The sequence below is a fragment of the Cajanus cajan genome, chromosome 5, assembly GCF_000230855.2.
Source record: "Cajanus cajan strain Asha chromosome 5, NIPB_CcT2T_4, whole genome shotgun sequence".
In the NCBI taxonomy this organism is placed as follows: domain Eukaryota; kingdom Viridiplantae; phylum Streptophyta; class Magnoliopsida; order Fabales; family Fabaceae; genus Cajanus; species Cajanus cajan.
In genome coordinates, this window is record NC_138521.1 from 22637461 (window position 1) to 22653863 (window position 16403).

A 16403-nucleotide genomic window follows, 5' to 3' on the forward strand; every position below is an offset into this window, starting at 1 on the left:
TACAAGGCAATTATGCAATTATAGCTACATTAAACTTCATTCTTTATTCTTTAATTGTCTTTCCTTTAAACCAATATTCTTTTGGGCTGACTTGTTGCTCTAATATCTTTTGTGTTCTTGTGTGCGCAAGGTACCATTCGAACAAGAGGGACCATTTCTTCTGAGCCTTTGCTTAGTGACCCGAAGATTGAAAGAACAACTAGGAGAAACAATAGAAACACAAGAAGGCAGAGGGTACTAACCCAACAAGCTACCCACCAAACTTCATCCTCTAGGACTATTACTACTCAACACTTTGATCTAGCTGCAGAAGGAGAGATGGCTGAAGAAGAGCTTAATCATCCATTTAATCAACCTCAAAGGAGGACCATAGGGGATTCTATTTTATATACAAGTCCTAGAAATTTTTCTAGCATTGTAAGACCCACTATGTGTGAGAAGATTGCTGAAATAAAGCCTGCTCTCTTGCAACTTATAAGCTCTCATCAGTTCGCCAGTTTGGATCATGAAGACCCACATACTCATTTGTACACTTTCTATGAGTTATGTAGCTCAGTTGGAATTTCTGGGGATGACAAGGAAGCATTGTTCATGAGGCTATTTCCATTTTCTCTCACTGGGAAGGCCAAGGCATGGCTTCAATCTTAGCCTAACCAAAGCCTAACCAGTTGGAGGGATGTGGAGACTAAATTTCTAGCTCATTTTTTCCCACCATCCAAGAACATAGAGGCCAAAGCTGCTATTGCTACATTTGTGCAAGGAGTTGATAAACCCTTATGTGAGGCATGAGAGAGATATAAAGCTTTGCTTAGGAAGTGTCCCAATCATGGTTTTGATATAGAAATGCAATTTCATACTTTTTGCAATGGGTGCAACCACAAACAAAGATGATTTTGGATGTTTCTTTTGGTAGTTTTGTTTTGTTTAACATTGCTGATGAGGCTATCACAATTATTAAGTCTATGTCATCTACTGACTTGTGAAGCCAACATGGAAAGAGTCAGGCACAAAAGAGGGGAACATTAGAATTAAGTTCTCAAGATCCTCTCTTGGCTCATCATAAGTTTCTCACCCAACAAATAGAAGCTCTTAACCAACAAATGGCTAAATTGCCTCAACAACTCCAAGCCATGCAAGCCAGCCCTTATCAAACTCAACAAGTGATGTGATGTGATTTTTGTGGAGGTGACCATTCCAATGGTTATTTTCAAGCTCCTAGTGGCCCCCAAGGTGAAGAAGTCAATTATATGGGGAATCAAGGATGCCAAAATTTATCTAATAACCCTTACTCTAATTCTTACAATCAAGGGTGGAGACAAGACATGAGTGCATTGATGAGTCATAATTTTCATGCATTTTCTTACCTTTGTAAGCTCCTATTAAATATTGTTAGTGCCTAGTTGTTCTTTCTTGCCATATTTTATTGTTTTGAGCTTTATTGGGCTATTAATTCCGAATTGCATTTAATTAGATTTATTAGCCTAATTAAATTCATAATCATTTGCAGAGAATTTGGAAGCACTTAATAGACTGGGAGCATTGCCACATGGACCTATTTCAGCACAGTCTTAATTTTCTTTTATTTTGTAATTTCATTTTTGCTGCTTGTGTGGGCCAACTGGGTCAGCCCACTCTTTTGACTCGAATGCATTCAAATTCGGAGGGGGACAAAGAGGGTTTTAGGTTAGGGGGATTTGACATTAGTGGGGACAACCACTACTCTCCTTTAGGGGGTCTTGGATGAGTTTTGACCTAGACCATTTTTGTATCTTTGTTTCCCTCTCTTCTGTTTGTATTTTTTCATTGTGTTGTTGCCTCCTCTCTTTCTTCTGTTTTCTTCTTCTATTTCTTCCTCCATGGAAGGCTGAATGTATTACTCTCGAACTCAATTTAATGCACCATTGAGGTTTATTCATTTTAATGTGTCTTTGTGTTCTAATCCTTGTTAACCTATTACGATTTGTCTCCATGCTTAATGATTTCTTTTTCAACTGGACTGAATGGCTCTGCTCATGGTTTGCTTAATCCCGTGAATAGAGATAGGAATGTATGCTAATGCTTCATTTGTATGCGTTCGACAATGGTAATAACGCTTAATGATTACTAGAAACTGAACCAAGGTTTAAATCAATAAATGATAATTTGATAACCAATGATATAGGTGTTGTAACTGAGTTAGAGAGTATATTGTTCCATTGCTTACTGTGCATGCATTTTATTCGAATCTGAAACCCCCATTTGAGTGTTTGGTTGTACTATAAGAACCTCTAATTGGCTTGTTGCTCCTTGAGAGATTACCTAGGAGTCACTTCCTAGTACTACAAAAACTATATTTCATTTGATCGGGTACGACACCGATCATGCATCTAGTAGGAGACCCCACCTTCAACAACAACAAAAACACCCACCATTGTATGAAAGAAATACTAAGCTAGAGGATACCTTGCAGCAATTCATGCATCTGTCTCTCCAAAATCAAAAGAACACAGATGCTTCAATTAAGAATTTGGAGGTGCAAGTGGGATAATTGGCTAAACAATTGGCAGACCAACAAAGTGGATCATTCTTTGCTAATACACAAACAAATCCTAAGGAGCATTGTAAGGTTGTATCTAGGGGTGTTCATGGATCGGTTTTTTTCAAAAAACCGATCCAAACCGAACCGAACCGTTTTATAAAAGTGGATCGGTTAACCGATCCATTTTTTATAAAGTGGATCGGTTTGGTTTTCTTAAAATATGGATCGGTTTTTTTTAAATTGGATCGGTTCGGTGCGGTGCGGTGCAGTTATCCACTTTTTACTCATATATGGATCGTTTTTTTTAAAAAACCAAACCGAACCGAACCGATCCACTTTGTAAAAATGGATCGGATAACTAAACCGGTTTTATAAAGTGGTTCGGTTCAGATTTTTTTTCAAATGGATCGGATTTTTCAATATGGATCGGATCGGTTCGGATCAATTTGGATTTTTTGCACACCCCTAGTTGTATCTACAAGAAGTGGGAAGGAGTTTGGAGGGAAGGAAGGTTGAAGAGAAAAATCATAAGGATAGGTAAGAAAGTGCAATGAGAGAAAATAAAGAGGAAAAAATGATGAGAGTGTAGTGGAAGAGGTGGAGAATAAAAGAGTGAGCGAGGAAGTAGAGAAAAAGAAAAGAGAGAAAAAGAAGGAGGTTGAGAAAGCCACACCTACAAAGAATCTTCCATATCCACATGTCCCTTCAATAAAAGACAAAGAGAGGCAATTTGCAAGGTTTCTAGACATTTTTAAAAGGTTGCAAATTAATATTCCATTTTCAGAAGCCTTAGAGAAAATGCTAACTTATGCTAAATTTATAAAGGAGTTGCTGTCAAAGAAAAGAAGATTTATTGAGGAAGAAACTATTGAGTTGGAGGTTGGTTGTAGTGCAATCATTTAGAAGTCCCTACCTAAAAAAATCTAAGGATCCAGGCAGTTTCATGATTCCTATGATCATAGGTGCTCTACCTATGGGTAAGGCTTTGTTGGATTTAGGGGCTAGCATTAACTTGATGCCCTTGTCTATGATGAGGAGGATAGGAGGTTTGGAGGCTAGACCTACTTGGATGACATTACAACTAGCTAATAGATCAATTAAGTATCCTCATGGGGTGGTTGAGGATGTCCTGGTCAAGGTGGACAAGTTCATGTTCCCGGTGGATTTTGTTGTGATGGACATGGAGCTTTCCTTGATACTTGGTAGGGCTTTCATGAAAACTGCCAAGCTTATTCTTAATGTGGATGACAGAAAATTAAAAGTGAGAGTTCAAGATGAGGAAGTGAACTTCAATGTTTTTGAAGCCATGCAATACCCCAATGATAAAAATGACTGTATGAGGTTGGATATGCTTGATGATGTGATTTTTTCTGCCTCAAGTCAAATACAAAGTCTGATCCCTTTAGAGAAAGTCTTCATTGAAGCTTTTGAGTGTTTGAATAATGAAGAGGAGAAAAAGATTGAGGCTTGCTTGAAGAACTTGGATTTAAAATAAGAAGTTCTTATAAGCAATGTAAAAATTGAAGAATTACATGAAAGCTTGAGTTCTGAAGAGCAAAAGTTAGAATTGAAAGTTTTACCTTCACATATCAAATATGTCTTTCTCAAAGAAGGTAACAACAAACTAGTCATCATTAGTAACTCTCTTTCTAATAATGAGGAGAAGAGGTTAATTGAGGTGTTGTGTTTGAGCCAAGAGGCCATAGGGCAGACCCTATCTGATTTGAAAGGCATTAGTCCCTCTTATTGCATTCACAAAATTCACATGGAGCTGGACTATAGGCCTATGACTTAACCTTAGAGGCGTTTGAATCCAACCATGAAAGAAGTTGTGAAGAAGGAGGTTTAAAAGTTGTTGGAGGCAGGGATGATTTATCCTATCTTAGACAGTGCTTGGGTCAGTCCTGTGCAAGTAGTTCTTAAGAAGGGTGGAATAACTATAATCCATAATGAAAAGAATGAACTGATTCTCACAAGAATTGTCACAGGTTGAAGGATGTGTATCGGTTAGGCATGACAACAGGGCGGGGCGGGGGCGGGTTTTATGTTCCTCGCCCCCGCCCCCACAAATTTAAACCACCCCCGCCCCCAATACCTGCTGGGAGTAAAATCTAGGTACTTATTCCCGTCCCCGGCGAGATTCGGGTTTCCCACCCCGCCCCCGCCCCCGCTCCTGAACCTTTTTTTTTATATTTATAATAAATATGAAAAATTAAAAAAAAATAAAAGAAAAGTAAGATAATACAATTTTTTACATATAAATATTTCTAATTTTGGTTTATATATATAAATAATATTTTAATTATATTATTAAGCGAGGCGGGGCGGGGCGGGGCGGGACGGGTATTAACATCCCAACTCCCGATTTTATCAATCGGGGAAAAGCCAAACCCGAACCCGGTAAACACGAGTTTTCCCCGTCCAAATCGGGGTGGGTTCGAGCGGGTACCCACGAGGGCGGGTTAGATTGCCATGCCTAGTATTGATTATTGAAAATTTAATAAAGCCACGAGAAAAGATCACTTTCCCTTGCCCTTCATGGACCAAATGTTGGAACGATTAGCAGGGCAAGCATACTGCTATTTCCTAGATGGCTACTCAGTTTATAATCAAATTTGGTGGATCCAGAAGATCAGGAGAAAACTGCCTTCACCTGTCCTGTTGGTGTTTTTGCTTACAGGAAGATGCCATTCGAGTTGTGTAATGCACCAGCTACTCTCCAACGGTGCATGCTTTCTATCTTGTCTGATTTGGTGGACAAATGCATTGAAGTCTTCATGGATGATTTCTCAATTTTTGGGTCTTCTTTTGATTCCTGCTTCGACAATTTGGACACCATACTGAAGCGGTGTGTAAAAACTAATTTGGTGCTCAATTGGGAGAAATGTCACTTTATGGTGATTGAAGGCATTGTCCTTGGCCACAAGATTTCTTACAAGGGGATTGAGGTTGATAAGGCTAAAATTGAAGTCATTGAGAAGCTACCCCCACTGGTCAACATCAAAGGAATCATAAGCTTCTTAGGATATACCGGTTTCTATCAGAGATTCATCAAGGATTTCTCTAAAATTGCAAAACCATTGAGCAACTTGCTTAATAAGGATACCCCATTTAAATTTGATGCAAATTGTTTATCTGCTTTTGAGACTTTGAAAGAGAAACTTATTTCTGCACCTGTGATCACTACTCCTAACTGGTAGTTTGGTTTTGAACTTATGTGTGATGCCAATGATTATGCTATAGGAGCAGTGCTAGGTCAAAGAAAAGAGAAAGTTTTCCATGTGATACACTATGCAAGTAAGGTTTTGATTGAAACGCAAACCAATTATGTCATTACTAAAAAAGAACTTCTTGCCATAGTGTATGCATTGGAAAAATTCAAAGCATATTTAATTGGTTTGGAAGTTATTGTTTTCATTAATCATGCTACAATTAAATATTTGTTGACTAAATCTGACTCCAAACCTAGATTAATAAGGTGGATACTTTTGTTGTAGGAGATTGATTTAGAAATCAAGGACAAGAAAGGCTTTGAAAACATTGTGGCAGACCATCTATCCCGACTGGTGAACAATGAGGTGACTACACTAGAACTAGAGGTGCTAGAATAATTTTCAGATGAGAAACTCCTATCAATTTAAGAAAGGCCATGGTTTGCAGACATGACTAATTTTAAAGCTGTTGGAGTTATCCCTAAAGATCTAAATTGGCACCAAAGAAAAACTCTTTAAAGATGCCAAATCATATATGTGTGGGATGATGCTCATTTGTTCAAGATTGGAGTTGACAATTTGTTGAGAAGGTGTGTCAGAAAAGAGAAGCCCAACAACATTCTATGGCATTGCCACAACTCACCTTATGGAGGTCATTTTAATGGGGAGAGGACAATCGCCAAGGTTCTCTAATCTGGGTTCTTTTGGCCAACATTATTCAAAGATGTTCATGGATATGTGCATAGGTTTGATAGCTTCCAAAGAACCGAAAATATCTCCAAGAGGCATGAAATGCCATTGTAGAACATTCAAGAGGTGGAAGCTTTTGATTGCTGGGGGTTGACTTTATAGGCCCATTACCATCTTCGTTTTCCAATGCGTACATCCTCTTGGCAGTGGAATATGTGTCTAGATGGGTAGAAGCGATCCCAGCCTAAAAAATGATGCTAAGACAGTGATCGAATTTCTTAAGAAGAATATTTTCTGCAGGTTTGGTACTCCTAGAGGCCTAATCAATGATGAAGGCTCTCATTTCTACAATTCTCAGCTCAAGAAGGTCTTAGAACACTATGGAGTGAAGCATAAAGTGGCAACAACTTACCATCCTTAGACCAATGGGCAATCAAAAGTATCTAATAGAGAAATCAAGAGGATTTTAGAGAAGACAGTTGCTGCTTCCAGAAAAGATTGCGCTAGCAAACTTGATGAGGCTGTATAGGCCTATAGGACAACCTTCAAGATCCCTACATCTTTCTCACCATTCCAGTTGATCTACAGTAAAGCATGTCACCTTTTGATAGAGCTGGAACACAAAGCCTTTTGGGCATTGAAACTGCTAAATTTTGACCCGAAGGCTTGTGGGGAGAAGAGGAAGTTGCAACTTCATGAATTAGAGGAAATGAGACTTAATGCTTATCAGTCCTCAAGGCAGTAAAAAGAACGAGTTAAGGTTTATCATGATAAGAAAATTTTAAAGAGGGATTTCCAACCAGGCCAATCTGTACTTTTATTTAACTCCAGGTTGAAATTGTTCCCTGGAAAGCTTAGATCTAAATGGTTTGGACCCTTTGTTATCAAGGAGGTTAAGCCTTATGGAGTAGTTGAAATTGAAGATCCTATTTCCAAAAGAAGTTGGATGGTTAATGGACAACGATTGAAGCCTTATCTTGGTGGAGATTTTGAAAGGCTAATTGTTGAGCTTGAGCTTAGAGACCCATAGTGGTTCAAAAAGGTCGTCAAGCTAGTGACGTTAAACAAGTTCTTCCTGAAAGGCAATCCAGATGATCTAAAATTTTATGTGTTTAAGTTATATTTTAGTTGTTTGCCTGTTTGTTATTGTTTTTGCACGTGTTTGAACTGGTGTTTTGTGTTGTAATTATGTTAGTTGTTGGTTTAGAGTGAGAAACATGAGAGATGCACCTCATATCCATTATCTATGGGTGGTTGTGAGAGTAAGATTAAGTCTATTTCAAGAAGAAAGGGGTGAAAAACTCAATTTTGGGATATAGAAAAAATTTGGCTGAACTAACATGCGCGCCTAGCACGTAGAAGCTCGCTCCCGACGTGTTTGCCATTAGAACTCATTGTTTACCTCACGCCAGGCGCATCACGATGCACCAAGCGTATTTATTCCAATAAGCCTTCACTGAAAAATACGCCAAGCGCGCAACAGAATACACTTAGCACGAAAAGATGAGATGTCTCTATACCAAGCGCGCTGGGCATGAGAATCTATGCGCCCAACGCATTTGGTCAAGCATTTCTCCCTAATTCTCTACGAAGACCGTGCCCAACGCGTAGTCTTCCATGCCAAGCACGCCTCACTCTTTCACTATTTCTCGCATCCTCATTATCTTGCATTTGCTTTGACCAACCAAGTAACTCTCTTCAACCGTTCCCTCTTTCATTTTGTGTTTTTTTTCTCTGTCTTTCTTTTTACTTTTATCTTGTTTATTGTTACTTTAGTGTTAGCCGCGTGGAGCAAGTGATTTCTGTCCCTCACTAAGTTTTCTTCTTCGTGTATGTGCTTTGACCAATTTTTGGGCTTAAAAGTTCACAACGCGCCGGGTGAGATGAGTCCGCACCCAACACACCTTCATCTTCTTCATTGGGAGGGTTGCAACGCGCCCAACGCGCTCCCTAGCATGCTAAACGCCTTTTATATTATGTTTTATTTATTTATTTTTATCTGAACGTGCCTTGCGCGCTATTATGGGCACCTAGCGCCTGCATGCACTAGTTGAATTTTTTTATGCGCCCAGCGTGCTTCATGGTGCGCCAAGCGCCCTGATCATAGATGCATAGGCTCTAACACGCGCTTTGCGCGCTCGCACCTATGCCTTATGCGTGGCTTCTAGAAGGCGCAATTTATGTTAAGCGCCCGACGCACCTAAGCTTGCGCCCGACACGTGCATGGCAGAGAGGAATTCTGCCTCTGTGCGCCCAACGCACCTTGTGTTGTGCTCAACGTGAATCCGTCCATTTTGAACTGTCTTCTTATATGTTTTGGGGATTCTTTTTGCATATTTTGTGCTCCATTTTTGTGTTGTATATATGATGATACTTCTACATATTTTTGATGACTCACTTCTCTGATTTTGATGGCTTGGTTATGTTTTTTGGCCTTGAATTTCAGGATGGCAACCAAGAGGCAAAGGAACCCCACTGAAGGCCAAAATAACAAGCCTGTAAAGAGAAAGGAGAAGGTTTATTCTGATCGCTTTCTCAGAAAGCATCATGAAAAGTAATTCCCTTCCATGGAGCCAAGGAAATTATTGATGGAGAGGAAGGTGTCCCTCAAATCAGAGGATGGCCAGGACTTTGTGATTGAGTACACCAAGAGGAGGTGGGACAGGTTGGGTTCTTATCCATAACTAGCCAATATTGCTATCATTCGTGAGTTCTATGCGAACGCCGTGACCATTGATGATGATGCCCCAATCAGCTACACCAGCTATGTGAGGGGTCATTCTGTTTCCTTTTCTCCTACCAGGATCAACGATTTTCTTCTCACTACTTTAGAGCTTGGACAACACTGTGAGTACTTAGAGTTCTTGACTACTTTGATGCCCTCTGATATTAGGCACACACAGATTGAGGAGACCGTGTGCAGAGAGAGAGGCAGATTTCATAGGAGTGTTCAGGGTCTACCTTTGCACATTAAGAGGACAAACCTCTTGCTAGTGGCCAAGATATGGATGACTCTTATTCATTCCAACCTGGCCCTAGTTGATCATGCTTCTAACATTCACCTTAACAGGTCCTATATCCTGTTCAACATCCTCTCAGGGAAGAGAATAAATTTGGGAGCTCTCATCGTGGAGGAGATTCAGAGTTGTGCTGATTCTATGATTGGTAATGCCAAGCTAGGGCACCCTTCGCTGATCACCCATCTATGCAAGAGAGTTGGAGTTGACACATCTATGGGCCATTTGAGTGACCGTGCTAGTCTATAGATGCCCGATATGTTATCGCTCATTGTTAGTTGACCCCTCTTGCCTATGAAAGGGGAGCACCACAGGCACCAACTACTGCACCATAGGTCGAGGCACCAGAGCTACCCCCTCTTGAGCATTATGTTCCTGAGGCCCCATTACAACAAGTGGTAGCAATTAGCCCTGTTGTTTTTGATACAACCATTCAGATGATTTTTCATGCACAATGAATGATGATGGACACTATTAGGGCCCATGTTGCTGCCACTACTCCTCATCTTCAGTTTCTCTATTCTATGGCAAAGTTTGATGTTGCTACTACTTGACTTGGGGTCCAGGCTATTTCTAGAGGGGCAGGAGGAGAGCTAACAACAACTGATGGAGATAAAGCAACTGATATAGGACCAGATGCTAGTATAAGACTAGAGGTGCAGCCTGATGCGAAGGCTAAGAGAGAGGTTGCCAGAGACTATTTCTGCTGATATTGTGGATCCAATGCTTCAAAGGTTTGAGGAGACCATCAAAGTAGAGTCCTTAGATATGTTTAGGTCCTTAGGAGCATCTGTTAGAGTTGATGAAGAGATACCCATCGCTGTTGACATTGCTACTGTTGATGCTATGATTGATGATGAGGCCATGGGATCCTCTAAGTTGGAGTTCAACTGATGATATCAGCACTTAAGGAGATGAGTAGTCACATTTTGCTGCAACACTTATGTTTTTTTTTTGGATATCTTGTTTACTTTTCTGTTTTTACTTATTTTTTTACTATTACCATTACACTTTACCTTCTTTTATGCACCGTACTTTCTCCTATATTATAGTTACTTTGGATACATCGACAATTTACTTGAGATTGGTGTTGCATTTCATCATGAGTCTGTTGTGTTCTGTTCTTTCAAAACCTGACATCTTTTGAGTTGATGACATATCTCTATTGAACTGATAATTGTGGTTGTGCTCATGCTTTGGAGGGTATGGTTGCAAGTGCTTGTTTTAATTTTGATTAAGGATTGTGGAAAGGTAGGATAACGTGTGAATTACATAAATTAAATTGAGTGAGGTTAAGAGCTTTAGAGTTTATTCTTGTGAGAACTATTCTTTTGATACTCAATTGACTTTGCTTGAGTTTCTGTGTTGAGAGCTTTGCTTGCATGTGTATAGATGATCAAGGCCATGTTTCTTTTTAGTTCTAGGTCGTTTGAGCCAAAAAGCCAACTTTTTTTTTTTGAAAATATTAACCGTTGAAAACCTTTTTAAGCTTAACATGATTCTTTCTTTCTTAGAACCCTAAGCTTTATGATGAAATCAATTGAACACCCCACTTTGAGCTTGAGAGCAAGTGGTAAGGTCATTATTGTGTGGTTCAAGTTTGGGGCAATTCACTTTTGGGGTGAGCATATAATAAAAGGAGAAGGCTTTGATTCATTCTTTGGCCATGAAAAAAAAAATTGAAAAGTTATTCAAAAAAAACTGAATCAAATGAAAATAAATAAAAGGAAAAAGGAAACATTAGAGTCGTGTGTTACTGGATCAAAACATTAGTTGGAAAGTAAGAGAGTGAAGTTTGGGAATTAATGATTACTCATTTGCTCTCCTTGCCCAATACATTTGTCTATCCATGAAAAACCAGAATTTTCTTCTTAGCCAGGCCCCATTACAACCCTGAAAAAGTCCTTGTGATGTATGCATGCTAGTATAGTTTATTGAGCTTGTTGAAATGAAAAGCACAGTTAAATTGGGTGGAATCAGAGATGGTTGAGGGACAAACACCTTCCCTAGATACTAATGTGCTTGAGTGAAACACTTATCCTAGTGAGGTTTGAATTCTTAGGCTGATCAATGCATCTATCTGGCCATGGTTGTTAGTCTCTTGTAAAACGATTAAGTGCATCCCTACTATTCTTGCATTGTGAGCACCATAGTGGATGTTTGGCAGGAAAGTTCATTACTCTCTAGAGATTAAGTTTGAGAGAGAGCTTGCATGACTGATGTTTGAGTGAATTGTACCAGATTCTCAAGTATTTTGTCTTTGTTGATGAAGTGATTCTTTTTATTGCTAACAAGTTACCTTTTGCTTGAGGACAAGCATAGTTCTAAGTTTGTGGTAGTTGATAATGTTAATTTTTACTTACATTTTAGTACCAAATTTATTAACAAATTCAACTCTTTCTTAACTTTAGACTTGTGTAATCTTCAATTAAACCATTTTTTGTAAGTAAAGACACTTTGGTTACACATATTAGATTATACATACTCAATCCCCATTTTTTGTGAAATTTTGGATAAGGGATCGTGTTGGAAGAAGCCATGCCAAGGAGAAGAAGTTGGATTGGACTTTAGTGAAGCAAGATGGCAATTTTAGAAGACTCGCACTGAGCGTATATCCTAGCTCTCTTAGCGCATTGGATCAAGCTGAGATGTTGAACAATTGGTCGTGTGCTAGGCACGTTTCATCATGCGCCCGACGCGCCTCCTAGCTCGCGTCGAGTGTGTATCACCGCGCATTGAGTGCATCACTTAAGGAGTTGTGTGGATTCATATTTTTCCTTACTGAATGTGAAACATCATTAACAGAGACATTTGGAAAAATAGAAGGGAGCTTAGGTTTGAAACTGGGGGGCTAGGGTTCACCTTTCCACCATTGCTTTTCGTTGGTTTTCTTCCATTTTCACTTATACGATGTATTTTGCTAATCTTCTTATGAAAAGGAGTTACTAAAACCCTTTTGTTGGGGTTAGATGTAGCCAACTTGACTCTCATGTAACTTGTTTCAATATATATATATATATATATGTCTTTTTCATTCAAATGTTAGTATCATGTTTCTATGCTTAATTTTTGTATGGAGTGATCAACCATTACATGATTTGTGATTATTTTGATATTGGGAAATATCATTTGTAATCTTGTCTTGGAATATGATACCTAGTAAAACTTGTATCTAGGAATAGAACATTGATGTTTGGTAATGAAACTTAGGCTCTTATAACCAAGGAAATTGGGATTTGAGTAAATTAGTGGGTCAACATTAATATTTGAACGTGAAATAAGGTGTTTTATGCATGAGATTAAAGTTGGTAAAGTCTAACCCTAACATATCACTTATATAAGTTGGTTTCTAAAACGTCACTCCAAGTGTTGGATGAAGGTTCACTTTAGTTCACTTTGCATTTACTAGCTTATAAATACAATCCTTCAAATATGGAATCGTTCTTTAGTCATTGTTAGTTAAATTTATATTTATTGCCATTGTATTGCACAAGTCCTTTGGGAAGAACGATAAATAATTCTACTTACTACTTGTGTGATTGGTTCACTTGCCATATTTAAGAAATCCCTTAACAATGGTTCAGAGTTGGAGGCCTTCCTTCACCATTATTACAACCCACACTCCTAAAATTGTAGCAGGGGTGTGGATCCTTGGACTTTCTATCGAATTGTTCAAAACAAGGTTCCTCTACAGGGTTGGGAGTAGATTAGGGACTATGCTTAAGATTGATAAACTTACTTCTATTCAATATCATGGAAGGTTTGTCAGGATATGTGTAAAAATTGTTTTTGGAAGAATGTTGGTCTCTCAAATTAATGCTCTTGGGCATATTCTAAAATTAGAGTATAAGGGTCTTCATACGATTTGCTTCAAATGTGGAAAATATGGTCACAAACAGGATAGTTGTACTGATCCAATGGTGGGTGACTAGCAACCAAAATATCAGGACACTCGTGTAGACACTTCTATGAAAGTAAATAGAGGTTTGGCGAGTGACAAACTAGGCAAAGTAAATCCTAAATTTGAGGTTCAAGTGGAAAAGACATAACAACTAGATAAATTAGGTTCAAATCCAGATGGTTGTTATTAGCCATGGATGATTTCCAAGAAGGAGAAGAAATCTGCAAAAATATCTTCAAATCTAAAAGGTGGGAAAATTGCATTATTTCAAAACTAATATTAAGGCTACTAATAATGGTAACAAAACTTGTTTTTATATGTTACAAAATAATGATGTGGTTATCAATGATTTATCACTAGTAGAAAAATTAAAATTAGAGAGAGAACGAATCTGTCACTAAATTTTATAAAATCCGTCATAGAACAAATTAGTGACAGAACTGATTTTGTCACAAAAATTGGTGTCACAAAATATTTAGTGAGGGATAATTTCAGTTCGTCACAATCAATGACGGAATTAAGGCATCACAAATAATATATTTTTCATCACTAATTTCTAATAATAAATATTCATAAATTAATAAAATTTCGTCGCAATTTGTGATGACCTCTATGTTCATTGCAATTTGTGAGGGACTTGTTTACGTCACTAATAAATAATTTGTGAGGGATTAACTCCGTCACAAATTTGTGAGGGATATGTGCCTCTTATTAACGTCACAAGTTGAGAGGGATGTGTGTCCATCACAAATTGTGATGAATAAAATCCATCACAAATTGCGAAGAACACTACAAAAAAAAGTCAATTTAGCCACCGAAATTAGCAACTGATTTTTTTTTCTGTCGCTAATAGCGACATAATTAGTGACCGAATCTGGTTTGGTTGCAAATTTTATTTACCGACCGAAAGCGACCAAATTTTTAGTGGCCAATAATCGGTCACTAAAATAATAATTGTTGGTTAAAATAGTGACGGAACAGTTTCGGTCGCTAAAAAAAATAAAAAGTATTATTATTTATAAAAACTTTAGCGACCAAATTAAAATCTGTTGCTAAAAAAATAAAAATATTATTATTTATATTAATTTTAACAACTACATTAAAATCGGTCGCTAAAAAAATAAAAAATATTATTATTTATTGTTAGTCCCTTAGCCTCAATTAACTTAAGAGGGGGGGGGGAGTGAATTAAGTTTACTAAATTTCCTCTTATAAAAACTTTTCCAATTACTTCTTAATCAATTTATTTCCTTATACAAATTTGTATGTAAAGAATGAATGATGATGCAAACTACACAATTATAATTAATAACAAGAAATTAAAAGTGTAGGGAAAGAAGAATTGCAAACTTGATTTTATACTGGTTTGGCCAATCCTGCCTACATCCAGTCCTCAAGTCTCCCACTTGAGATTTCCACTACTCTTGTAAACCTTACAAGAAAATGAATCCTCCAACACCTCGGAACTCCCTTTCCTTGTGTTGAGATTCAAACACCAACAAGGAGAAAAACCCTTTCTCCTTTACAGATCCAATGATCTATTAAGTATTACAGAATAACTCTTTTGAAGAGTGGATATTACACTTTCATGATCTTTGATGAACTCTTTAGAGATTTTGCAAATGATTTTGGCCAAGTGATTTGTAAAGATTATTTTCACAAATAGAGTTCGTCTCCTTTCTCTGAAAAATTATAGGTATTTATAGACAATTGTTTCTTAGGTTATGTCTTTTCATGAAGAGTTGTAACTTTCTATAATTTTTCAGAAAATAGGCTCTGGTAATCGATTACAAGACTTGGTAATCGATTACAACGGTTAAAGTTCAAAATGATTGAAACGTTGTATAATTTAAATTCAAATTTTGAAGTTTTATCTTCTGGTAATCGATTACAGGGGTCTGGTAATCGATTACCAGAACACATTTTGTATTCAGAATTTGAACTTTGAAATTTTCTGTTCTGGTAATGGATTACAAGGTCTGGTAATGGATTACCAGAACATATTTTTATTGTTTCAAAAACTTTTATGTAGAAAACTTCATCTCAATAATTTCTTTCACAAATCTCTTTTAAGAAATGATTTGAACTATTATTTAAAGCTTTTGTTAAGTCTTTTGAAAACATTTTTACTTACTTTCAAAAGATTTAAAACTTGTTTAAATTTAAAGAGATTAATTTGAGATTTTTGAAAACTTATTCTCAAGGCCAAGCATACTTGCAATTTCAAAAGATTCTTTTACATACTTAGCTAAGTTGACAAGACTTATCTATGTACCAATTGAGATCTTGTTCTTGCATCAACTTGCTTTAGCTCAACCTTGATTCTTCTTCAATGCTTTATAATCACTTTGGCATCATCAAAACATTTGTGCATATTTTCTTCCACATTTTGTTGCGGGTTGCATCAATTGTCCCGTGGCGGAGGCTAGGTGGGCCAAGTCACTGTCGAATCATGGCGCTTGGGCTGCTGCGCTCTTAAGTAAAAAGAGTTGCGCCCTGACTATCAGCTATAGCTTTTGGCCTAGTGGTAAGCGCTCGATCCAACATTTATAATAATTTTAGCGACCAAATTAAAATCGGCCGCTAAAAAAATAAAAATATTATTATTTATAATAATTTTAGTGATCAAATTAAAATCGGTTGCTAAAAAAATAAAAAATATTATTATTTATAATAGTTTTAGCGACTAAATTAAAATCGGTCGCTAAAAAAAATTATTATTTATAATAATTTTAGCAACCAAATTAAAATCGGTCGCTAAAAAAATAAAAAATATTCTTATTGTATAATAATTTTAGCGACCAAATTAAAATCGTTCGCTAAAAAAATAAAAAATATTATTATTTATAATAGTTTTAGCGACTAAATTAAAATCGGTTGCTAAAAAAATAAAAAATATTATTATTTATAATAGTTTTAGCGACCAAATTAAAATCAGTCGCTAAATGTAAAATTTTTAAAAAATTTAAAAATATATTGCTTTTAAATGAAAGAAAATATAAAATATATAATATTATTTTTATAATGATAAAAATATTAATGATAAGAAATAAAAATCATAACCC

The 16403-nt window shown here is 37.0% G+C and overlaps 2 protein-coding genes and 1 non-coding gene across 3 annotated transcripts; 2 read left to right on the forward strand and 1 right to left on the reverse strand.

The window, feature by feature from the left end:
• Positions 1–727: 727 nt before the first annotated feature.
• On the reverse strand, positions 728–833 carry LOC114915440 (small nucleolar RNA R71). Its single transcript, XR_003803449.1, has one exon. It is a non-coding gene; the product is annotated as a small nucleolar RNA R71 (small nucleolar RNA).
• A 2628-nt stretch (positions 834–3461) lies between these two features.
• LOC145957907 (uncharacterized) lies at positions 3462–4013 on the forward strand. Its single transcript, XM_083074335.1, has one exon. It carries the CDS (start codon positions 3462–3464, stop codon positions 4011–4013), a length of 552 nt encoding a protein of 183 aa, XP_082930461.1.
• A 4051-nt stretch (positions 4014–8064) lies between these two features.
• LOC114915439 (uncharacterized) lies at positions 8065–11221 on the forward strand. Its single transcript, XM_083075091.1, has 2 exons — positions 8065–9085; positions 9176–11221. The coding sequence occupies exons 1-2, from the start codon at positions 8988–8990 to the stop codon at positions 9684–9686; spliced, it is 609 nt and encodes a 202-aa protein (XP_082931217.1). The 5' UTR covers positions 8065–8987; the 3' UTR covers positions 9687–11221.
• The last annotated feature ends 5182 nt before the right edge of the window (positions 11222–16403 follow it).